The 26,560-nt window shown below is 40.6% G+C and overlaps 1 protein-coding gene across 4 annotated transcripts in view; it reads left to right on the forward strand.

The window, feature by feature from the left end:
* The first annotated feature begins 343 nt into the window (after nucleotides 1–343).
* rab11fip4b (RAB11 family interacting protein 4 (class II) b) overlaps nucleotides 344–26,560 on the forward strand; it is a 28,584-nt gene continuing 2,367 nt past the window's right edge. The window contains 11 exon segments of one of the 4 annotated variants that reach the window (NM_001128825.1): nucleotides 349–613; nucleotides 5,180–5,372; nucleotides 5,530–5,718; nucleotides 19,747–19,875; nucleotides 21,746–21,781; nucleotides 23,811–23,910; nucleotides 24,519–24,622; nucleotides 24,768–24,908; nucleotides 25,195–25,276; nucleotides 25,603–25,740; nucleotides 26,180–26,338. In NM_001128825.1, the coding sequence (NP_001122297.1) occupies nucleotides 5,203–5,372; nucleotides 5,530–5,718; nucleotides 19,747–19,875; nucleotides 21,746–21,781; nucleotides 23,811–23,910; nucleotides 24,519–24,622; nucleotides 24,768–24,908; nucleotides 25,195–25,276; nucleotides 25,603–25,740; nucleotides 26,180–26,338 (1,248 nt within the window). In that variant the 5' untranslated portion in view covers nucleotides 349–613; nucleotides 5,180–5,202. 4 annotated transcript variants of the gene reach the window in all.

Raw genomic sequence — 26,560 nt, forward strand, 5'->3', positions numbered from 1 at the left:
TATTTTGCGTGTAGTGTGGTGCAATGTCACCTCCGACTTCCCCTAACGACGTCTAGAGTAATTTCATTTAGATCAAAAATGTATTACGTTTGGTTTCCCTTTATATTTCGTTGTTTTCTTCTTATTTTTCCATCAACTTTCCAAACGAACGCACTTGCCGTTGCCACAGTGATTAGGTGTACCTGTTTATGCAAATACCTAGGCAGGAACCAATCTACAGCATTTCAGCTCCGCTCACAGGACCTCCCCTGAGGTCGGTTGCTTGGCAACAGCCACAGAGATTGAGAAGTCGAGAGTAGGAGTGGCTGGGTAACTCACAACTGCTGTCAGAGCTTCTGTGTGTGAGTGTGTGAGGAGGAGGCTGTTCGGTCAAGTGAGCAAGAGTTGTGCTGTGTTTGCAAACGTTTTGGAAACGAATATATTCATTCAGTCGATAAGCAGACGAAGAGGAAGCATAAGCATCCTCTCTCAATTTCTTGGATGTGGGTAAAAATATTGATACAGACGCTGTGAAGGAGGCCTCACCTGTTGGATTTGACTTGGTAGACAGTAACATCAGAAGTGGAGTGTGAGGAGTGAACAAAATCATGGTCCCTCGTCTGTGAGAGACAGGGTAAGATGAGCTCTTTTTATTTCTATCGACAGGAAAGGAATATACATTGGACATGAAGAAAAAGAAGAAATGTGCAAAGAAGAAATGTGGAGGATTTTATAGTTTTGTTGATCTCACGCTTGCCACTTTTCAAACTGCTTCATCCCCCAATTCTATCTCGTGCCCGTATGCATACTCTCTTGTAACCTGTACCATCTAATTCTTACTGTGTGATTGCCCTTACTCCGATGATAACAAGATTAATTGTAAATTGAGGGCAGCTGCAGCTTTCTATGTTTTAAAACGAATCATTTAAAGTAGCAAGACGTAATCAAATCGTCGGTTTCTTCTTTCTTTTTTCTTGACATCCTTATGCTCGTGAATGCTAACCTGGGAGTTTCTACACCACTATAACTACATTTAGTTGAATATATTCATGATATTTTGCCAATTCTGCCTATGGTTATAGTCTGCTTATACCTGACAATGATCGTGTCCCTGAAACATCTAGGTCAGAATGCATCACACGTAACTAGATCAGCTTGAGCCATGATACCATTAAAACGTGTTGTGGGTTTATGTGATGGATTTCAGTGTTTTCCTCTGAGTTGTATTTAGAGTGTCAGCTGTCTATTTTGTCTCTAATGATGATTTAAACAATAAATGCATAACTGTAAACAAAAGTATGTTAAAAATAAATTGCTAATCTAAACGTGTTTCAGCCAGCTGGTGTGGCTACACTGCTGTTCACATTTATCAATTTGCTGACATTTGCTATCACCTGTCATTCACCCCTCTGAACATTCTCTCTCCTCTTTCTCTCTGCTTTTAGATTCAAGTCTGCTAAATATAGACACAACAAGACTGTTCAAAGTTGAATTCGTGGTTAAAATTAATTGTTCATTTAGGTTTTACTCACTTAATGTATTTTTAAATACTACACCTAACTTTCTGATAATTAATTTTAAACTTTTTAAGAAACAACTAAGAATTTGACATTCAAAACAACATTTATGTGACATTCTGATCTTTCCAAAAATAGTTAAGAAATTATGACTTTTCTTGCTTTGACATCTGTTTTCAAACATACTCTTGATAGCATTTCAAGTCTTTACTATATCTCTTAAAATTATCTCTCCCACACTACAACTTAGCTTGAGTTACTGCTTTAGCACAGTGCAGGTTTCAGTGCTCTGCTTGTAAAGTGCAATGTGGTCCGTTAATGCAATCTCTCTATACAAAGGCTGATAGAATGTTTAAGTGGAAATGGGGAAAAATATCTGTACAGCAGCCTAGAACATGTACTCAAATACACATAGCACTTTGTGCAAACTATATGTCTATATTTTTCATGTTGTCATTATATTTTGCTGATACATACATTGTGATTATTTGGGAAGTAAACCTGGTCTTGGTAGGGATTTTTTTTTTTGCTGTGGTAAAACATAGTTTGGGCATGTCATGTATTTCTTTGGATTGCAAAAAGAGCAGAGCATCTCAGGGTGGTGACTCATTGGTTCCTGTGTATCAGCTTGGCCTTGACAGATTTTTTTTTAAACATTTTTTTTTTCCCTGGGTGTGTGTGGGAGTGAAACATTTCTCAGCAGAGTGAGAAATGTGAATTAGCATGAAACATTTTTTGTAATAATGCTAAAAAAAAAGAGGGAAATGCACTATGCTGTTTTAAACTTTGCTGATTTTAGATTTAGAATAAGGAAACGTACTATAAGATGGCTTATTTTTATGTAGAAACAAAATTTATGTACACAACGAAATTAACTGTCAAGAAGCTTATGATAAATTAATTATCAAATTGTCAAAAAAAATTTTTTTGTTCAGACATTTAAAATGCATAAAGGACAACTTAAAATGTGATGCTATTGTAACATTGCAATTTTTGTTTGATGAAACTCTTAACACCTGTTTTTTTTTTCTTTAATTTAAAGTGTTTGTGCTTCAATTTGAAAGTTTAGCCAACTTGAAACGTGAAGCTATTTACAAAATATTAAATCAAATAATCTTCAATATTTCAATGTAAGAAAATTTTTTCTAATGCTAAATTTGAAACTAATTGCTAATGCATTTTTAACAGTACAGTTTCTGTAGCTGAGCTTTGACTCAAAACATTGATGTCTATTTGCTATGAATTTGCTATATATGCATAGAAAAATTAAATGGAGGGTATTATGATTGATTATTAATTATAAGCTAAGCTGTTAATAACTTGGAAATTATACCAGGGAGGGATATTTATATTTAAGGTCAGAATGGGCAAACTCGCTCCTGGGGGGCCGGTGTCCTGCAGAGTTTAGCTACAACCATATTTAAATACACACCTGCCTTACTGTAGATTATAAAGACACTGATGGTCAGGTGTGATTGATTAGTGTTATAGCAAATATGCAGAACAGCAGACCTCCAGGACTGAGTTTGCCTGTCCCTGGTATAGGAATTCCGAATATCCAAATCTGCTTCAGTTGCACACATTCTGACTGTGGAAGAAAAAAAATATATATATAATCTCATAATGATTTTACCTTCCAAGTTTCTTTTGTTTTAAATTTGGGCTGCCCCAACTGGGTCATGGATCCTGAAGAGTTTAACTCCACATCTGCCGAGTAACCTAGTCAATAGTATTTGGATGCAGCCTTTATGATGCAAGCTGAGATTGCATCACTCAGTTATGCAATGTCAGACACAATGCACTGAATGGAGTGAGTGACGTCACTGTGACGAGTAGGGTTAGGGGAGCGCATTAAAAAGCATTGAATGCAGCTCAGATTGCACTGCACCAGGCCTGCATCCAGACCTCTCTTAACCTAGTAGAGCTTGATTGCCTGGTTCTGGTGTGTCTGGGTTTGGAGCTAAGCTATGCAGGACCAAGTTTGGGCTCCCCTGTTTTAGATCATTTGATGGCCTGCCTAAACCAGTTTGTTATTTTGACCAGGTATGTCCAAGCTCGGTCCTGGGGGGCTGGTGTCCTGCTGAGTTTAGCTCCAACTTTCTTCGACACACCTGGCAGGAAGTTTCTAGTACATCTAGCAAGAGCTTGATTAGCTGGTTAAGGTGTGTTTGATTAGGGTTGGATGTTTTTGATGGTTCACTCTGCTGAAATGTAGCCTGTTTTTCCAAGATTGAGGCAGGTGGAGATGTGGAGAAGTTTGTGCCTCTCATTTAATGTAAATGTGAAGGGACATTGCTGCTATTTCTAGTCAGGCCTTGAACATATGTGCAGTTTCCACACATTCATTTAGAGCATTGTGAGCAAGTAAATGTTTGACTCACAGTGTACGTTTCCTTCCTGCAAAGCTTTTAATATCATGTTTCAAGCTGCAGTGGGCTGTGTGCGTTTATAATCAGGTGCTCAAACACAGGTACACACTCATGCCCTGCTGTTACAAGACAGTCTAGTTATTTTGCAAGCAATAAGATCTCTGTTCATCCATTCTAAGGATTCATATACTGATGTTTCATGAGTTGTTGTTTTTGTGCTATTATATACACACCACAAAATATGTAAAAGTTTGTATTGCTTATGAGAGAGAAAGAGGATATGAAGAACAAATGGTGTTGTGTGTGTGTGCGTGCGTGCGCGCGTGCGTGTGTGTTGTTTTTGTGTGTGTGTTTGTGTGCATGTGTGTGTGTGTGTGTGTGTGTGTGTGTGTGTGTGTGTGTGTGTGTGTGTGTGTGTGTGTGTGTGTGTGTGTGTGTGTGTGTGTGTGTGTGTGCGCGTGCGAGCAAGTGTGCACAGTTTTTGTGTCTGACTGACATTTTGTATCCCTGCCCCCTCATGTTCAGCACAATAGAATATTAAAAAAGATCTTTTTTTTTTCCTTTCTCACACATGACACATGCACACCCCCCTCCTGTGTGCTCGGCTTACAAGAGTGACTGTTAGTTGTTGAGCCAGTTTTGAAAACCACAGAATCAGTTCCTAATTAATGAAATATTGGGAAGAGGTAACACTTTTGCACTTCTGTGCATTGTTTTATATATGACATACAGTGTGCTGCTTGTTGTTCTTTCTGTTGATCTGTAAAGTTTCCTTTTATTTGTTTTTGTCTGTTTGCCAGACTGTACTGTCTTTTTGTTCTATTCAAATGGAATAAACAGTCATAAAGCAGATTTATTAAATGAATACATTTTGATTGTGAAACCTTACCAAATTTGGCATAATATACATTTTTTATAGTAAATTAGGCATGTTCAACAACTAAAATGCTGCAAAAAACTGTACAATATCATGTTATGTGAAAACAGTATTGATAATTAATACAATTAAAATGACAATTAATAGTTTATGGCTCATGAATAAATTAATCCTAAAATGAAAAGCTCAACACATTGAACACTAGATTAAAAAAAGAAGAGATTTTTCTTGTAAATATGTCACTAGTCACTGTTATTAATGTAAATGTAATACTAATTAATGTAATCTAATGTAAAATGCCAAATGGCTAAATTTGTGATCATCGTAGACAAGTGCAGCTCTCACTGCTAAATACCTTAATCTGTAAAGACATCTGTGCATCATAATTATTTCTGTTCTTATTAATATGATTTGTGTTTTTTACTGTATGCAATCAGGACAGGTCAGACTACCCATCATCATGTCTATTCAAGAGTGTCCAGAGAGCCCAATGCTGGAGGGTGAGGAAGGCAGAGGGGTGGAGAGAGATTCGGACAGAGACAGTGCAGTAGACAGTGCTTCAGAGATATCAGATGGAGGGAGAACTGGAGAAAAAGAGGAAGGGATTGGGATTTGCCTCCCAAGAGAAAAGTGTGTGTTTTTTTTTTTTGTTGTATTTTTTTTTTTTTTGGTTTGTTTTAGTACTGTACGTAAGGTTGGACTGAACAATTATTGCTTTTATGGATGATGTAAAGTGACAATCTAAATCTGCACAAAATAACATGCCAATTGTATTTCTCATCTGCAGGGGTGATCTGATGCATAATCATTTTGAGATTTCTGATCAGTCTGCACTTTCATCTGCCTCATTAAATGAAGAGCAGTTTGAGGACTATGGAGAAGGTGAGGATGGAGACTGTACTACAAGTAGCCCCTGTCCAGATGATGAGATCCGCATTAATGGATGCTCAGATCTGGGGTCTTCAGTTTCCTCCAGGTAAATGTTTGTGTGTGCTTTCTCAAATTCTTTTTTTTTTTTTTTTTTTTTTGTCTCTGACTGTCTGAGTGCCCCTAAGCCTGCTTTCAGACGGATTTACTTTAAAATGAAAGAATGATCCATTTATAAATCCACACATCAACCTTCATTATGCAGGATGCATATTAGTTAATAAAACTCTGACTGTGGGAAACCTTTTCATTCAGAAAGACACAGCATTATGATGACAAATACCCAAAGGCAAGATCTGTTCAAACATGTGGGTGTAGTAAAGAACAGTACCTTTTTCATTAAAGGTGCAGTAGGTGATCTGCCAAAATGATAACCGCTTAGCATATTATCTTTGGACGGCGAGGAGGGACTGTAATTCAAAGCCACACCCCTTGAAATCGCGAGCACGCGCACTGCGTCACAACAGCAGACAGACAACCCACTAGTTCATGTCCTTCGCCAGCCAGCGGCGTGCACTAATTAAATTTATTATTTAGCCACACTTACCTGCTATTTAGCAAATATCCAGTGTAGCATGGTAAACAGTATAGGAAGGCTCATTGTTCAAAAGTGACCCAATGTGAATATTAAAGCAACTTCAGCTCACTAAAGCAGGTTAGGCGGAATAGTGCTATTTACTGATGATTTGTTGTTAAACTAAATATAAATCTACATTATCGATGCTGTAAAAGGACCTTATGAAACTGAAAATAATCACATCAATTTTTCACCAGGAGATATCAGTGGCTGAACAACACGTTTGTGCATATAAGGGTGCTTTCACATCTGTAAATTCGTTTCATTTGGTTCGGACCAAGGGTAATAAATGTTACATTTAGGGATGCTCAAAATAATCGATTAACTGTTAACTGAAAGGGTGCGTTTGTGACCGATTAATGCTATCACTTAAACTATTAAAATTATTATGTTATATATTTTTAGTTTGACTGCATAAGGGGCCAATTGAATGCGCCTTTGCGTTAAGAGGGGCATCTTTTGCACGCAGCTTATCCCAGAGCAGCAGTTTGTGTTGTCAAGACAACTAGAGAGAACTTTTAAAGAGGATGGTTTCCGCTACATTCATTCTTCCATGGCGGGGACCAAAATGCATCCCGCCACGGCTACATTACCCATTCAAAACATTCAGTTATTGTTGTTGTTGTTTTTAATAGCGGATTACAAACGCATCAAAACTTATTAAAAGGTAAGTGGATTATAACAGAGCAAACTTTTCTGTAACCGTATAGTGCTGTGCGCTGTCTGTTTAATCCTTTGGGGTTAAGTGCTGACTGACTGACAGGTGCGCGATGCATGAGACCAGCAAACACGCAGAAGCTTTCAGTTAAGATGAACACAGTTTCTATAGTTATACTTTATTTATAGATAAAGTATGATTCTGTATATAATCACACTATCTTGCTGGAGTTTATAGCCGTTTCGCTTTACTTCAGGACGCATTAATGCCGCTCTGAAGGTCTAATCAATGTTTTAAGTTATCCAGAGCTGTATGAATGTACAAATCGAGAATATCACAATAGTATTAAATATTACAATTGTAACAGCACAGACAGCAACACTTATGCACAATCGATACCCAGCTGATTCAGTCGTTTCATAAGAGGACCGCGCTTCTTCTCTTCTTTTTTCCTTGTCAACATAAAGGCAGTGAGGTGCGCCTCACATTTTTGGAATGAAAAAAAGCACATTAGCTGTGGTCGGCCACTTGTTTTACTGCAAGACATACTTAACTTTGCGGGACGATAACGTATAACCCATGGCTACAGACACATTTGCCAAAGAAGCAAATATGGAAGAAGAATATTGCTGTTTGAAACAGACGTGTTGATGCCAAAAAAGTGTTGATGTTGACCTGGATCTGCATCATAAATGCAACATATAGGCTTTACCGTTTATTTTACAGCTTATAAAGCATGTATGCACATTAATGCAATATCATATTTAAACAACACAACTGTTTACAAAAAGTCAACATATGCGCGCGTTGTTGTTGTCTTTTCATCACGCAGCGCGCGCACTTTAACCGCGAGGCAGAGAAAGGAAACCATATATCAGGACATATTCTTTAAAATAATGATTTCTATTAAAAATGTAAAGGTTTTGTGATTATAATAATAACAGCGGGGCATTAAATAAATGCATATTTTCCGTGGAGCGAGCGATTTGAGGAAGTCTGCTATTTTATTTGACGGAAGACAAAAATATTATTGGAAAAAAGCAGCCTATGCCGGTTATTAAAAATAATCAGTCAGTGTTTTCGATTTGTAATATAAATTAATTATTTAAGTGGAAAATAATTAAGGGCAGTCCTATTTAATTTATTAATTTTATTTAGTTTATTCTGTTCTTCTGTGCTTAACACTACAGGTGCGTGAAAATGCTCTGTTGTTATGTTATTAATATTAATATGCTAGCATACAAAAATAAATCAGTATTTTAAAATGCAATATTTAATTTGTCGGACACAAAATAGTCAGGTCAATTTTTTTTATATAAAATTAATAGTAATCTGACCAGTTAACCGTTAATAACCGATTAATGAGCGGCGGTTGTCGGTTAGCAAAATTAACCGAAATGAGCATCCCTAGTTACATTGTTGCATCTTCTGCCGTCTTTGGGTCGTTTTCACACCACACTGCTGGCTTTGGTCCGAACCAGTTGAAACGAACCAAAATGCAGTCATCTGACAAAATCCACATCTCTCATTGGCCAGATGTTGTTGAACATATTACCTAAACTGCTTATTGATTGGTCAGAATACACGTGCGGGAAAATGCCAGTGAACTCCCGCAGGTAAACAAAACCTTTTACTCTGGAGGGATGACTGCGCTGGCTGATTGTGGCCCTGCTTTAGACAAACTATACATTTTGAAAATGAAGCGCGGCCGTGGCTGGAAAACAGTGTTTAATGTATTGCTTGTCACTTCAGGATAGGACGTGAATTAATTTAGCTAAACTGCGACAAGGTCATCTTGCGGAAATATTACCAACGATCCATCAGGTAATGTTTTCCCCTCTCTCTCTCTCTCTCTCTCTCTCTCTGTTGGTAATGCGGTGTCAACAAATATTTTTCCTCCATATCCCATAATGCACAGCGCATCGGTTTACGGCAGCTAAATTAGTCCAAAACGCGCAGTACTTTTTGCGGTTGGACCTGTTTTAGTACGGATCATATTCTCACCACAAACAAACCGCTCCAGGGTTCGTTTGAAAGCGTACCGAGACCACCTCTTCAAGCAAGTCTCGGTCACTTATTTGGTCCGCTTTTGGTGCGCACTCGAGTATGATTGCTGCATTCTCACCTGCCCAAACGAACCGTACCAAAAGGGGAAACGAACTCTAGTGCGATTCAATCGAACTAAATATGGCAGGTGTGAAAGCACCTTAAGTCATTCATAATAGAAAACAACCTAACATAAGCTTAGCCAGACTAAAATAGTTTCAAGAGTTCACACTTAGCTGATGATTGGTAATAAGCTAGTTTGGCATGCTGTCCCGGGAGAGAGCCCCGAGCTCATGAGAGCCTCGAGCCCGGGGCTCCCTCCCGTTGCAGGGCGAGAGGGGAGTTTGAGCTCGGGTAGATCTCGAGAACCCCCCTCCCTCCTGCTGCGTGAGGGTTGCTAAGGTGATGCGTTGCTGACAGAATTGAATCAAATTGGTGCTAATTTGGATTAGTCAATTTACTTAAGTGTCATGTTTTTGGGAGTGTGGGAGGAAACCGGAGGACCCGGGGAAAACCCACGCAAGCACGGGGAGAACATGAACTCCACACGAAAATGCTGACCGTTTGGGTAGATGCCCGAACCGGAGGCATTTTGCTGTGAGGCTGCAGTGCTAGCCACTGGGCCGCCGTGCTGCCCTGTAGTCAAAAGAGGAGGCGAAGGGGTGGAAGGGGGGATTCTTCAAGACGAAGATGACTAAAGGTAAGGTGTTTGGTTATTTATACTTGGTTAGGAGTAGTCTGATTGGTGGTTCGTACATTAGCTTGACTCGGGGCCAGCCGTGTCAATCATAAGCACGTGATCCTCTCGAAATTAGTTTATGAATAAACTTCACTTCAAGAGTTCACACTTAGCTGATGATTGGTAATAAGCTAGTTTGGCATGCTGTCCCGGGAGAGAGCCCCGAGCTCATGAGAGCCTCGAGCCCGGGGCTCCCTCCCGTTGCAGGGCGAGAGGGGAGTTTGAGCTCGGGTAGATCTCGAGAACCCCCCAAAGTGCTTTATGCTCGGGACAGCAGCCGCGTATTGAAGAACCCCCCCAGAGCCGCTGATACCAATGCTATATCCGGCTGCTGGATATACAGTTAGGGAAGAGTAGGAGAAAGAGAGGGGCTCCTGCGGGAGCGTGGGTAATCATAGACTCCGTGGGAGTCTGGGCAGGGAAGCTTGGGAGACTCTGCGGAGTCACAGCTAGGAGTGATGGCCTAAGCAGAAGGAAGATAGAGGGGTAGAGCTAGAGGGAGTAGTGGCGGTATTCGTCACTGAAAAGAATAAGAAAAGGAGAGGGGGCGGAGAGACTTCAGTGCTTGGAGGAAGCGGAGCCCTCGACGCCGCAGGGTAGAGAAAAAAGTGGGGCGGAGAAACTCGACGCTAAGAAGGAGCGGAGTACTCGACGCTGGGACAGAAAGGAGGCGGAGAGACTCGGGCGCTCTGGGGGAGCGGAGCACTCAGCACCAGAAGGAAGGGAAAAGGTGGAGAGACTCGGCGCTAGAAGGTAGCGGAGCACTCGATGCTGGAAGGAAGAAAGAAAAATTCTAAGGGGCGGGGGTGGGCGGTGACAGACTCCGTGGGAGTCGAAGCTCGGGGTCAGAGCTGCTGGGCCAGTTTTTTGTCCCCGCTGGAGTCGGGAGCGGGAGGGGGCAATAGTGACTCCTGCGGGGAGGGGCCGTGGCCAGAATCGTGCTCCGGGGTGACTCTAGCGAGAGTCAGAGCTGGTGAGTGAGGGCCTATGCGGAAGGAACATAGAGGAGCTAGGTGTGCTAGAAGGAAGCGGAGGTAGCGGAGAGACTTGGTGCTGAAAAGGAAAAGAAAAATCGGAGGGAGGTGGAGAGGCTCGGCGCTGGAGAGAGCGGAGCACTCAACACTGAGAGACAGGCATAAAGTGGGGCGGAGAGACTCCCGCTAAGAGTAAGCGGGGCACTCAACGCTGGGACAGAGAAAGGGGGGGTGTGGAGAGACTCCGACGCTCGGAGGGCGCGGAGCGCTCCACACCAGAAAGAAGGGTGTGGCAGAGAGACTCTATGCTGGGAGACAGCAGAGCGCTCTGTGCTAGAAGGAAGACAGAAAATTGTCTAGTGGGTGGGGGGGGGGCGGTGACAGACTCCGCGGGAGTCGAAGCTCGGGATCAGAGCTGCTGGGCCAAGTTCCTGTAGGAGTCGGGAAAAGGGGGTGGGCGGTGGGGACTCCTGCAGGGAGGTTTTGGGGCTCCTGCTTGGGGGGAATACCCCTGCGGGGGTCCAAGCAGGTGGGTAGGGCCTATGCGGAAGGAATATAGAGAAGCGAGATTTGTGCTAGAAGGAAGGGGAGGGTAGCGGAGGGTTAAACGCTGAAATGGAAAAGTGGGGCGGCGGAGGAACTTCGTGCTTAGCAGGCGTGGAACCTCCGTCACCGGGAGACATAAAAGTGGGGCGGAGAGGCTCGATGCTAAAGAAGCAGGGGAGCACTCAACGCTGGGACAGAACAGGAGTGGGGGTCGGCGTGACTCGCCGCTCAGAGGGAGCGAAGCGCTCGACACCAGAAGGAAGGGTAAGGGAGGCTCGGTGCTGGCAGAAAGCGAGGCACTCGTCGCCGGAAAAAAGAAAAGTAGTGCTACTGGCCTGCGGGGCCGCAATTGACTCCTGTGAGCTGTGGGAGTCGAGCTCGGGGGGGGTGAGGGTGGGGGGGGGGGTGGGGTGGCTCCGCTGGCTGCTGGCGGAGATAAGCGTTTGTTGTGCTGCTTTGATGTGAAAGCGGCTGAGGCGGATATAGGAATTAAAGGCGTCTGAAGACCACCGGCCTAGGGCTTGGATTTGGTGTTGGGAAAGGCCTTTGTGTGCGGCTGTAGTGGCCGCTCCTATCCTAAACGAGTGGCTGGAGAAGGGGTCAGGGGGAAAACCAGAAAGGCGGAGGATGTTTTTTAAATGCTTTTGGAACCAGAAACGGGTTACCGGCTGGTTAGAATCATCTGTGAAGAGGGGGGAAAGCGGGTTAGGGGTTTGGCGCTTACGGTAGTGGGAGAAAGCTAGAAGGGTTTGAAAGGGACTTGTGGGGGAGGGGAGGTCGAAAATATATATAGAGTGGCCCTTCCTGGACTGATCCGTCTTGCTTTGCTTGATAAAGAAGGAGAGGGTTTCTTTATCCAGCAAGGCCAGATCTGAGATGGTGGGGTGGATGGCTGGGTTGAATTTGTCGGATGCAGTTAACTCAGAGCACCTGAGAAAGCCAAAAAAGGCTAGGTTAAACATGGCATCGAGGGTGTGAGCTGTGTGAATTGACTGGTAGCCTTTGCGGAGGGTGGCTATGCATTTAGAAAGAATGCGGAGAGTTATGGGTTGTCTGGGATCGGGGGGTGGGGGGTGGGTTTTCTGTATGCCTTTGATTAGGAGGTTTGTTTGGGAATGAAGGATGGCAGCAGAAGGTGCTCCATAAATCAATTTATGAAAAAATTGAATGCCACTTAAATAGCTTCTAATGGAGCTAGCCTGGATTTTCTTTGATGAGTGAAGGTGTGATATGAATGAGGTGATGGAGAGGAGGGAGAAATCGGGAAAATGAATGTTAAAAAGTGAGTGAAAAAGTTTAAATGAGTTCCAGGCTGTTAGATAAGATTGCAGAGTCCTGGGAGCCACGGCTTGAAGGATGAGAGAAATAGAGGTTTCGTGGAGTTTGTGGAGAGGGTGGTCTATGGCAATATCAGGTCTGAATATGGAGGCACTGGGGTTGGATGAGGGTCCGCCTCTGGAGCTAACCGCCAAAACCTCTGAAAACAGAAACGAGAGAGAGAGTCAGCAATTTGATTTTTAAAGCCTGGTACATGTTTAGCAGTTATGATAAATTGCTTTTTGGCTGCGGTCCAAATTAACCGTCTTAATAAGGGCATGAGCGTGGTGGAGTGCGAGCGCCCTTTATTAATGCATTGCACGGTAGCTTCGTTATCGCAGTGTATTAGAATGCTGCTAGCGGACCATTCATCGCCCCATAGGAGGGCGGCGACGACGACGGGATATAGTTCAAAGAGGGCGGATGAGCGTAGGTTTTGGGGGGTGTCTAGCATTTGGGGGGGCCAGGGGGCGGCAAACCAGTGCCCTTGGTAGTACCCCCCGAAACCGACAGAAGGGGCGGCGTCGGTAAATAGTTTAATGTCGACGGGCGATGAGATTAAATCGGAATAGAAAAAGGAACAGCCGTTCCAGTGCTGCAGGAAGGATATCCATAATTTCAATTCGTCTCGGCTGGAATTGGACAGGGAAATTGGGTCTTCTAGGCTACGGACTGAGTTGGCTAGCTGCAATAAGTGCGTGATGAAAGGGCGTCCTTGAGGAATAATACGCATGGCGAAATTTAGATGCCCGAGAATAGAGAGGAGCTCGCGTTTTTTGCAAACTTGTTTTTCGAGAAAGGCGGCCGAGAGTGAGGTGATACGGTCGATTTTCTCTTTGGGGAGAGATGCTTGGAATTTATTAGAATCTAAATCGATGCCTAGGAATTCGATTTTGGTAGCGGGACCGGAGGTTTTCTCGGGGGCGAGGGGAATGCCGAGATCTGCGAATACCTTTTGGGTGATCGCGAGATGTTTAGCCGGCGGCGCGGATGGAGGGGAGACGATGAGAAAATTGTCTAGGAGATGGATGAGGTAAGGGATGCCATAATTATTTGACAGTATCCAGCATAAGGCTTCGGAAAGCATGTCAAATATTTTGGGGCTGCTTCTGCAGCCGAACGTTAGACGAACTGCGAAGTAGAATTTGGAGCGCCACTGAATGCCAAAAAGGTGCCAAAAATCGGGATGAATGGGCATAATTTTAAATGCCGAGGTAATGTCTATTTTTGCGAGCCATGCGTTACGGCCGGCGGTTTTGATTAAGGAGATCGCTTGATCTATGTCATGGTAATGGAGGGAGAATTCTTCTAGCGGAATAGTGCTGTTAATGCTTGGAAAGTATGAATTATGCGGAGCTGATAGATCGATAATAAGGCGTTTTTTGCCTGAGAATTTGCGAGTGGCAATGCCAATTGGGCTGATGCGAAAGACGTTAAATGGAGGAGCGGAAAAGGGCCCGATCATAAAGTTGTCTTTAATTTCTTTTTCGATTAATTTATCTACGATTTCGGGCTCTGCGATAGCGGACTGTAGGTTAGAGCAAATTAGGTTATAGGTTGGGAGAGCGGAGATGCCAGGGTGAAATCCGTGGGTTAGACCTGAAACGAGAAAAGCACAAAAGTTAGGATCAGGATGACAGCGTAATTCAAAGGACAATTTTGAAACATTTACAGGAGTCGACAAGTAGTTTTTGGATTTTTTATTTGCTTTTGAGATAGGGCAAACTGTGCGTGCATGTGCGCCCCCGCAGTAGTTGCAGAGGTGGAGGTATCTGCATGGCTGCCTGAAGCATCTGCCAATGTTAAAATTTTGGCAGTTTGCGTGGGGGGAAAGGAGAGAAGGTATATTAGAGCTAGGGATACGGGGGACGTAACTGGTGGATTTAGGTGCTGGACGGTCTGAATCGGTAGGGGAGACAGTGAAGGGGCAGGAGGTGGTTGGGTGCAGACTGGAACGGCAGACCGCGCAGGTTAAATTGCGGCAACCTAAAAAGACTCTGTTATGAAGATCGGTGTCGAGTGCTCCCCAGTAGGATTGTTGGTTCCACTGGGTGAGTCGAATGGCGCATTTGGCGGAGAAGAGCTTGTGGTATGTGTAAAAGTGAGTCCCCCCATAGGAAAGCGCGAGCTCCGCGATAATGGCCATGTAATCGTTTAACTCACGCCTCCTATGGGGGAATACGGAACAAATTATCTCGGTGAAGCGTGAGAAGGCGATAGTGAATTCGGCGAGTGATAAGGTGCGTGATTGGGTGTTGGCGGGTGGTTTGAGGGTTATAGAAAATTCGCCGCAATCCACCTGTCGCTCTGCCGAAGGGGGTGTGATGGGTGAAAGAAGTGAGAGGAGATCTACGTCAGCACCTGACAAGATTTGGTTCCTTGCTGTGTATGAGACAGGGGGGGGTTCCAGGGCTGGAGCGTTAGGGGGGGGAGGGAGGGGTGTGGCGGAATGGAGAGTGAATGGAGGACGTGCTGTAGAAGGTGGTGGGGGGTGCTGGGTCGGAGCGGTGCTAGTGAGAACGGGGGGGGGGTGTGCAGAGAGGGAAGGAGGGGGGGAGACTGGAAGAGGGAAAGTTAGCTGGAGGGGGCGGGCCGCTAGGAAAGGAGCTGGGAGCGAGAGTAGGGTGAAGAGGGAGAGGATTGATTTGCTCTAGTGGATTTGAGGCCGTGGGGATGCTTTGGGGCTGGATAAGTGGGTTAGGGCTTGAGGAAAAGTTCGAAGGGGGAGCTGGAGGCCAGAACGGAGATCTGGGGTGCTCTGATTGGATTCTTCGGTGGAGAGTGGATGCTGGATGGTGGGTTGACGTCTGGGTTTCCTGGGGGTGGTGACTGGATGGTGTGCGGCTGGGGGCGTGGCCTCTTCTAGCTTGCTTCTGGATTGGTTGGATTGATGGAGAGAGTTCTTGCGGAGGGTACGGGGTGTATCGGGTCTTGGGATTCCGGGTTTTCTTCTTTGCTTGTGACGTATGTGTGGGATTTCCTGCTTCGGTGGTGGCGTTGTGGTATAACTCGAGCAGCGCCTTTTTGTTAAGTGAGCGTGGAGCCTCTATGCCGGCGTTTGACAGGATGTACCGGAGTTCATGGTTGGTCATCTGTTTGGGTGGGTTGAGGGAGGAGAAGGCTGAGGCATAAGAAGAAGCTGGTGAAGCGTTGTGCACTCTGGAGGTGGATGGGGAAGGAGATACTGCGAGGCTGTGGGTTTTTGAGGAGGAAGAGCGGGTTAAGCGGCGGCCTCTGGTTGGAGCCTCGGGCTCTACTTGGGAGCTCAGCGGGGCATGCTGGCGCTGGGCCGCGGCCGGAATTTCTTGGAGCGCGGGGCTCTCGGGAATGTTGCTGTCGTTGTTGTTTTCCATTCGGAATTTGCTGCTTCGGCGAGTAACGTTAATGGCTATTCGACGTTTTAACGCGAGGCTGCTTCTTCAAGACGAAGATGACTAAAGGTAAGGTGTTTGGTTATTTATACTTGGTTAGGAGTAGTCTGATTGGTGGTTCGTACATTAGCTTGACTCGGGGCCAGCCGTGTCAATCATAAGCACGTGATCCTCTCGAAATTAGTTTATGAATAAACTTCACTTAAAACAGAATATTACCTGTATTTTGACATTAAAAGTAATACTTTAGCCATGGTGTTGTCCTTCCTCCATCGTGCTAAAGTAACTCCAATATTGAGTCAGGTTTTTAAAAGTTTCAATTCAGCATTTGATATCTCCCGGTCTGTGTATGTCTCGTGACCGCGCGGCACTTATGCAGACAGGCACGCGCGAATGAACAGATGCGCAGAAGTCCGACTCTACATTTGCTGACAAACAGTTTGAGCTGCTAATTGGAATTATGAGTGATGTCGGTCCGACAATATTTTATTAGATGAACATTTTTTAGTTTTATGCCTTACCCCGAATATAAAAATACATATACACACGTTTAGATCATTTACTGTAATCATTACTATTGGACTATGAAGAGACTTTCAACCAGCACAACAAAAAATGCTTTTGAAGACAATCACCTGCTGTACCTTTTACATAGCACAGAGTACACATTTTTCATTTATTTTGTAAAAATGCAGTTTACGTTTTTCAAATGTTAACCTTTTCCCAACACCACCATCTTGTTGTATTAATTAATTTTTTTTAAATGGAAACATTTTGCTTTTGCTGTCTGGTCAGTTAATTTGTCTTATTTTTATTTAACATACAGTGCACCCGGAAAGAATTCATAGTACCTCACTTTTTCCACATTTGTTTATGTTACAGCCTTATTCTAAAATGGATTAAATTAATTGATTTCCTCAATTCTACACACAATACCCCATAATGACGATGTAAAAAATATTTTTTTTAAATTGTTGCCAATTTATTAAAAATAAAACCTGAAAAATCAAATCTACATAACGTCACGTTAGAATTATAAGGTTCTATTTGACATTTTTGTCAATTGAGTTATTCACATATTCTTATTAAATGACAAATTATTTACATTATCTGATGTTTTTTATAAAGGTGTTTACATTTTAAGACTTTTTATTTAAAAAAACAATTTATTTACAAAGTCAAACTGTAGTTTGGCTCTATGAAGTGCTTTCTGCGAACCAATTAGCATTTTAATGCGCGTACAAAGATCAGTCAGGATTAGCTTCTTTGTCATTTTGCCGGATTGCTCCATTGACTGGGGAAAGACCAGAAAGACAAAATCACAGTCAACTAAATAATGCTGCACCACACAAAATTGGGATGTGTGTAAATCTGATGATTTAGAAGCATTTTATGACATTGAGATGAAATGTTAAATTTTACATTGTTGATAAAAAAAACGAATAATACGTTTTTTTTTTATTAAATGTATTTAATATTTTTTTATTAAATTTTATTTTTGTAAATATAGTCAGTGAAAAATTTTTCAGTGTTCATTAAACTCATTTGCTCATTGTCTTTTTTATGTCTTTAAATGTGATATTAAACATTTAAGGGCAAATACTTATAATAATTCATGGCACATCAATAAATATAATTCAATCATTCACATAAACCATAAAATTCAATAAATATTACCATATTAATCACATAAAATTAACATCTGCACTGGACAAAGTATTTAGCACAGCCTTGTATGCTTAATTTGAACAAGAAAAATATTCATCCTAAAACATTAAATAAATGTTATAGAAAGCAAAAGTGTAACTTTCTCGAGCATTAACATATTGTTACAACACTTATAATTTTTTGGATTGTATTTCTTTAAAAATAATGCTTCAATAAATGATCTGCCAGATTATTTCAAGTGGAAAACAACATTTCAGAATTAGAAGGGTCCATCTGCATTTACCATGTTTTTTTTTTTACTCCATTTTGCAAATGTAAGAGATCTTTGATAATTTACATTTAGAGTAGATTTAGGGTCTCTGTCATGTTTATGTATAAAACAGAAATGTTAAACACATATTGTTTGCTTTATGGAATGCAAGAACTTTGAAGCTCAATATCTTTGTTCTAAGGTGACAATAAGTATTCACAGCCTCAATACTTTGTTGATGCACCTTTGGCAGCAATTACAGCCTCAAGTCTTTTTCATTATGATGCCGCAGGCTTGGCACACTTGTCTTTGGGAGATTTTGCCCATTCCTCATTGCAGTACCTCTCAAGCTCTTTCAGGTTGGATAGGAAGTGACGATGTACAGCCGTTTTCAGATCTCTTCAGAGATGTTCAATAGGATTTATGTCTGGGCTCTGGCTAAATGAACCATCGCCCCAGTCTGAGTTTAAGAGCACTCTGAAGCAGGTTTTCATTTAGGGTGTCTCTGTACGTTGCTGCATTCAACTTTCCCTCTATCCTGACTAGTCTTACTGAAAAACATCCCCACAGCATGATGCTGCCCCCCCCCCCATGCTTTACTGTAGGGATGGTATTAGCCTGGTGATGAGCGGTGACTGGTTTTCTCCAAATGTAATGCCTGGCATTCACCCCAAAGAGTTCAATTTAAAAAAAAAAAAAAAAACAGAGATTTTTGTTTCTTATGATCTAAAATTCTGGGCGGGGAGTGGCTTCCGTCTGGCCACTCTACCCTACAGGCCTGATTGGTGGATTGCTGCACAGATGGTTGTCCTTCTCTACAGGTTCTCCTCTCTACACAAAAAAACGCTGGAGCTCAGACAGTGTGACCATCAGGTTATTGATTACCTCCCTGACTAAGGTCCTTCTCCCACTCAGCTTAGATGGCAGGCCAGCTGTAGGAAGAGTCCTGGTGGTTCCAAACATCTTGCACTTATGGATGATGGAGGCCACTATGCTCATTGGAACTTTTAGAGCAGCAGAAATTTTTCTGTAATCTTCTCCACCCTTGTACCTCGAGGCAATCTTGTCAACCCTGGGACCTTATATAGACAGGTGTATGCCTTTTCAAATTATGTCTAATCAACTGAATTTACCACAGGTGAACATTTCAGGAATGATCAGTGGAAACAGAATGTACCTGATCTCAATTTACAGCTTTACGGCAAAGGCTGTGAATGCTTCTGTACATGTGATTTTTCAGGTTTTTTATTTTTTATAAATTTGCAACTATTTCAAAAAAACTTTTTTTTCACATTGTCATTCTGGGGTATTGTGTGTAAAATTGTAGGAAATAAATGAATTTAATCCATTTTGTAATAGAGCTGTAAAAAAAAAGTGAAGCGCCATGAATACTTTCCGGATGCACTGTATAAATAAAATAGATGCTTGTGCAAAGTTTAAATTAATGGAACACTAATCTATTCTGTATTCAAATTATATCCCAGAAGAGAAATGTTTTTATTTTTTTATTTTTTCTTTGCTTAAATGTGGATGTTTGTGGAGCTTTACAAGTTACTACTACTTAATACAACTAACTCACAAGGATATTGGTCATGCATAATAGTGGCTGCATCTATTGTAAGTGCTTAAATTGATTGTGAACATATCTAAATTTCATTTAGAAGCTCTAGTTAAAATGTGCTAAAATAATAGGCAAAACTAACTGCTGAGAATCTGCCTGACGCTTCTGTGATGAGTAGATTTGTTCAAAATTCACTGTAAAGGGGTTCTTGCTTCTAGTTTTAGTTTGTAGAAACTATTTCTTGGTGTGTTTCTTACAATTGCTTATATTTTTACTAAATGTTTTTAAAAAATGCACATTTGATATGCCATATGTTTGACCTTTTTTTATCTCTTACTTTTTTCTTTCTTTCCTTCCTTCCATCAACCAGTGCTGGTCAAACTCCTCGAAAGATCCACAATGTGGATGACCAAATGGAGGTGTTTTGCTCTCAGTGTTGTAAAAGGGTCAGTCTGCTCAGTGACCTGGAGAACAGGCTGAAAAATCTCAAAACCAGCAGGTACTGATACAGTTAATCTCTTATGAAATATAGAGTTGTAAAATTATTTTGCATCTAGAGTGGTTTGTCATATGTTGTGTTTAAGGCATTGGTTGTGCACCAAGTTAAATCTCTGAGCTAGGGCACTTTCTGTACTGATCTAGGGTCACCTGGTTTTGTTCCATGTTGGTGTCATTTGAAATCAAAAGGTGATGTGGCTGTTTCTGTGGTTGGCCACAAGCCTTGGAAAAGTCTCCCCATATCTTCCGAGATCTGCTCTATTACTGGACATTTTTAAGTGGACAAATACAGCACATTGGGCCAGTTTATATTGTGTTAAAATGTGCTTTTTAGTTGAATGCTGTTGTTGCTGCTTTAAGTTCATATTCAAAAAGTCTTTTCTAGTTTCTCTTCAGTCATGTAAAATGAGTGACCTCATAGAGCTGGGAAATACACCTTATTCTGCTGGAATCCACATCAGAGGCACACTTGGATTCATTTAAATTATTTGTTCTTTAAGGTGTTCCTCAAAGAGTTAATGTGAGGATGAGACACTGTTAACACCTCTAAAGTAGAGGGACTCTGAGATCTTGCTGCAGTCTCTCTGTACCTCTAACAATTTGCTCCCTTTTCCCTAGATAATTCAGCCCACGACTTTAGAACCTATTATTTATTTATTTACTTACTTCATTATTTATTTTTTATTAGCCTTATTAGAGATCTGGAAGTGAGCTACACACACATCCCTATGCTAATCTGTCTCTATGCAGTCTTTAATTTGTCATGTCTCTGTTTCTGCATCTTTCTACGTCATTTCTCTTTCTCCGCATCTGTCTGCATCTACATCCGCACATGAACAAACAGGCATGCTTTGGATACTGATTATTTGTAGAGAATCAGGAGATTCAACCAGATCTTCTTCTTCTTTTCTTCACCCCTGCTGGTTTCCAAGATTCAGTGAGTTTACTTTTACTTTATGTTCACATATTTAATTAACCTGACAAATCTTAGCCTCAGGAAAGTCAGACAGGAGGTAGAAGAGGAGGAAGGAGAAAAATGAAAGGATGATCTGTGGAATAGAATGGAGGAATGAAAGCTAAATGCACTGTCAGCAGACTGCTTAAAGAAATGCCTTGTTCTGTTACTTGCTGGAAAAGGTGGTGTCAGCAATTACTCTGTGTGCGTTTGTGTACGTTAGAAGCGAAAGTTGTGCGTCTACAATTTTTTTGATAAAAAGAGTTTGATTGGACAGTACATTACACTAATGTATATTAGGGCTGCATGATATTGGAAAAATCTGACATTGTGACATATATTGCAATATGAATATCATTTCATCAGATAATTTGATTAGCTCTATTTGGAAATAAATTGTTCATTTAGATTGACAGGGATGATCAAGTCTTTTTCTATGCAGTGCGGCTGCAGAAAATACAATAAGCTACAAGCGTATAAACACAACAGGGCAAAAATAAAAGATAAATAAATAAACATTGCTCTATGGTTTTCTGGACAGTCATCAGAAATTGAACAATCAAATGTAAAATGGCATGGTCATTACTGTTTAAATCATTCTAATAGTAATATTTAAAAAATACCTTTTAACCTTTAATAAATAATCTAGTCCTGTGATGTGACTATTGCAAATACACACATTGTGATATCGCTGCTCATACGATATATTGTGCAGCCCTAAAGTTTATATTAGTTTCTTGATGCATGTACACTTTTTGCCTGCATTAACAGATGCAATTCAATGGTGTTATTAAAGTTCTTATTAACTCTGTTAATTCTTATTTGTGAATCAGACAGACTTTTAATCAGCGAGGTTTAATCAAAGAGGTTTAATCAGCGTGACCATTTATTTGGCTTTCTCTTGTTTATTTTCCAGTCCAAACAGAAAGATCTCCAGTACTGCATTTGGAAGGTAGGTCACTCCATATTTCTCTGCTCAGTGTTTGTTTGTGTAGTCTATGTTACTGTGTTAATCATTACTATGCTAGTTTGTCAAATTGTGTCAGCTTTCAAATGCCTTTTACTGCTTCAACTGATCATCTTCTGTGCTTTTGTAATTTGTTTTATGAATCTGTAATTTCTCGATGGTCATTTTTCTCATTTTAGTTTAGACAACAGTTCTAGATGAACAAAATCTTACAATGGAATAGAAACACATAGCTACAAATAATTGCATTTATGTAAGTACTCTAGATCAGTACTGGCAGTGCATTATTATGATCTGTACAGTAGTTTGCATAACCTACTTAGACAATATACATTTAAACAACAAAAATGGTCAATAAAACTCACTGTGAACTTCAGAGTTTAATTTCCAAGGTTAAAGGATTATCAGAGGTCAAGATCCCATGATTGATTAAAAATAATTAAATGCACAGAAAATGAATCATGAGCTATGATAAGCTAAGCACTAAAAAACACAATCATTCATGTGCATTTGGAAATCATTTATAATATCCAGCAATAAATCACAGTGAAAAGATGCTGAACTGTGAATAGAGATAAAGAAAGCAGAGCCACTGACAGAGCTGGATGTGTGTAATTTGTTTAATGTATTTTCATTCATTCATAATGCTTTCATTCATTCAATTCAATGCTTTAACAAGATTTGGAGAAATAAAGTGTAAATAAGGCAGACATGTCACATGAATTTATATCTGCATGCCTTTAAGATTAGGGCAGAAAGGGGGTGGGTGTTATAATATATAACACATGCTCCAATCATGTGAACAGGTAGAGTCATGTGGCAGACACAGCACATACTTGTACCTTTATAATTAATGCGATAGTTGACCCTGTAATATGCATTTATTTTGTATGGCCATACACCCAAAGTACTTTACAATCGTGTAAAAGGGTCTCTCCACACTGGCATAGGTGTGCAGCATTCACTTGAATGCTGCCATGGCAGCCACAGTGCGCTCACCACACACCAGGAGAAGGTGGAATGAAAAGACAGTTATAGAGCTAATTTAATGTACAGGGATGATGGGTAAGGAATTCACCTATTGAAGACAGAAGAAAATATTTTAAAGAAAGCTGGATATCTGTAACCACTGACTTCTGTAGTATTTGCTTTTCCAACTATGGAAGTCAATTTTTACAGATTTTTAACTTTCTTCAAAATATATATTATTTTGTGTTTAACAGAAAAAATAAACAACTTAAATGTTTGGCATGAGAGAGTACTGTAAAAAGTGAGGCCATTTTCCTTTTAAAGACAATTTTCACCTAAAAATGAAAATCCTGGCATTAATTCACTCTTGACTTGTTTCAAACCAGTTTGAGGTTTTTTTTTTGTTTGTTTTTTGTTCTGTTAAACACAAAACACATTTTTAGAATGCTGTAAAGCTGTAACCGCTGAATTCCAAAGTATTTATTTTTCACAGTATATCTGTTTAGAAAGAACTAGCATGAACAAAGTAAAAACAATAAATAAAAACCATCCCCGTCTCCCTCTGTGGTTCTCAGAAATTAATTTAAGTGGGACAAGAGCATAGTGTCTGTGTCTGCGCATGTGTCTTACTGTTTGGCTCTGTGTGGGTGGGTGGACTGTTTCAGACACTGCACCACGATGCCTCTACTGGCAAGTTCTTTCTCTCCCTCATCACTGCAGTGCTCCTAAAGCATATGTGTTGGAAAGAACAAAAAGGTGGTCTGCTACAGGGGTGCAGAATGGGTAGCATAGTTGGCTGGAATTAATGCTGCAGTGTAGTTTAATCCAGCCATAGGAGGGAGCAGAGAGGTAAGTGGGAAGTTCCTCTTGCAAAATATAGCTGGCAGGATGGGATGTAAATACTGAGGGTGCACAAAATGAACTGGTGCGGTGTAGAATAAAATGAAGTGTAACCACCTTGCAATGTCTTATTGGGAAGCATGATATTAATGATTAAGTTATTCCTGTCTTGTTTTGTGTTCATGCGTTAATGTGGGTCCAACAGGAAGCTGCTTCACAATAGTAACATCAGCAGTAGTAATGGCAGCACAGAAGATTTGTTTCATGATAGCACTGACTCCAGTGATCTAGACATTACAGAGAAGGTAAGGTCCATTCATAACATGCAGAGACATGCTGAAATATGTATAATTTGCTGAAATATATATTTTACAAGTATGTTAAAATATTTCAGAGCATTTAAAAATTTGTTGTGTATTAAATGTATTCATAGAAAATTTAATAGAAACTCTACATTTGATGTCTAAAATGATACCACTATAACAATAAATACATAAGCACAAGTTACAGCTAAATACGTGGAGATGTGGATTTCTTGTACTCATAACTGTTTTTGAATTTTTTTAAATAATTTTAAAAGAATTAAAAATACAATCTCTGTGCATAGATGTATGCACAGGGTTTTATTACATTTACATTTACAATGTTGTAGCAACCTCATAATTCAATACAAAACATATTTAATACAATAGATAATTCTAGACTGTCATGAAATATTGTTGATGTTTCATTGCTGCTGCACATTGTTAAACCATGGGCTGTGTGAAAAGTGCTTCTGCTAAGGATCAGGATCACTAAAGTTTTGCACATAAACACTTGTAACACTTGTTGTTTCAGGAAAAGCTACTAATTCAGTCCTGATGAGAAAGTGGTTGCTTATCATTTTGTATAATTTATAACTGTTACCAAACAGGTAAGTTACTTGGACAAGAAAGTGACAGAGCTGGAAAATGAGATTCTGATGAGCGGGGATGTAAAAACCAAGCTGAAACAGGAAAATATCCAGTTGGTCCACAGGTAAACACGTACCCTCTCTGCACACATTTTAAAACATATACACGGTACTCAACATTTGAAGTGACTCAAAACCTTTTATTAGAGTTGCCCCAAAACTAATGAACAACAGAACTACTAATGAACAATCAGGCCTATTTTTCATCAGGATCCATGAGCTGGAGGAGCAGCTTAAAGACCAGGAGACCAGAGCAGAGAAAATCATGGAAGATGAGCTTAGGAGACACAGAGATGCCTACATTCGACTGGAGAAAGACAAAAACACTCAGATAGAGCTGCTCAGAAACCGGTACATCACATTAACAACACTCCAGCACAAACTGATGTTTGTATTGCTGATGCTGTGACCAACACTACTTCTAAATGAACAATGTTAATTATGTTACTTGTGTCATGCTGTGAATACAGTACTATTTTCAGTGTTGGGGTACTTTTATTATGAAACATACATAGAGGGGTCTTTCTCAAGGGTGTTAGATATACAGTAATAGCAGTACATTATTGATGAGACCATTAGTAGTTTGCACTTGTGTGATAACAGTAGTCCCCCCCCCCCTTTTTTTTCCCTTTGGTAGATTACATCAACTAGAGGACGAAAATGGAAAGATGGCAATGAATATGAATAGACTAAAATCTCAGACCGAGAAACTGGATGAGGTTGGAGTTTTTTTTTTTTTTTTCATTCTTTGAGGTGGAGGAAATTGACCATTTTGATGTTGGTTTAATTAGTTAAAAATGAGGCTGTATGAATTCTTATAATTCTTGTAACGCAATGGGGGTGTTACAAAAGAGAATACAAAAATATTTACATGTTGGTTAGAATCTGAAGGATATTTGACTTAATTTTCTGTTTCCCAAATATTGATTTTAAATTGTGCTTTATAGACTATTATCCAAACTGCTTGCACTTCGCAGTAATAAGTAGGGTAAAAATAGCAAAAACAGTCATTTAAATTGTATGAAATATGTTTGGAAATATGAAGGAGAAGCAGCGGATGACTGATAAGCTGGAGGACACAAGCCTGCGGTTGAAGGATGAGATGGACCTGTACAAGAAGATGATGGACAAGCTACGGCAGAATAGACAGGAATTTCAAAGGGAAAGAGATACCATGCAGGAAGTAAGCCCATGTGCTAAAATGTGACAAAAAATCTCTATATATGAAATAATCATGCAAACCTAGTAATGACAAGTGTGTTTATTATAGTTCTTTAGTTAATTGATTGTAAAGCCCCAGATTTGGTGAGCACAATCACAATATTTAGCAAGATATCTAAAAGTATTCAAGTTTAGAATAAGAGCGCCAGGCTTTAGTTGTCTTCAGGCTTGCTTCAGTGCATATTTAAAAAAACTGAATTCTGGATCGTTTAAATGTACTAACATAAAAGTAAAAGCACAGTTGCACAAACATAATATTACACAAAAGAAGTTACACAAACACAATATTATTCATTTAGATATCAATTACTTGAATGTGTTATTCTACCTGTCCCTAAAAACATTATTCTGGTATTTAGTGGTTTCAAAAGTGTATTTTTGGATCCTTTTGCTTTGTTCAGCTCATCGAGGATCTTCGGCGAGAGCTGGAGCACCTTCAGTTATACAAGCTGGAGGCAGAACGAGCGGGACGTGGTCGCAGATCTTCCATTAGCCTATCTGAATACAGCAGCCGAACACGTGAGAGTGAGTTGGAACAGGAGGTCAGGAGACTCAAACAGGTGAGAGAGATGGACAAGCAGAGTTTCTAGACATTTTTTTATTTAACTTGCATAGTCAAGTGTTCAATTTCATATGTTCTTTTGCAATTATGCAACTAACACTTTTTTTTAAGTTTGTTTTATTTATATTTGTGTATAATCAATGGTTACTTTTTAACCCCTTAAATCTGGATGTAATCTAACAAAAAAGTGATAAAAACCGTTCTTATTCATATTTCTTTG

The sequence above is a fragment of the Danio rerio genome, chromosome 6, assembly GCF_052040795.2.
Source record: "Danio rerio strain M-AB ecotype USA chromosome 6, GRCz13ab, whole genome shotgun sequence".
Lineage (NCBI taxonomy): Eukaryota > Metazoa > Chordata > Actinopteri > Cypriniformes > Danionidae > Danio > Danio rerio.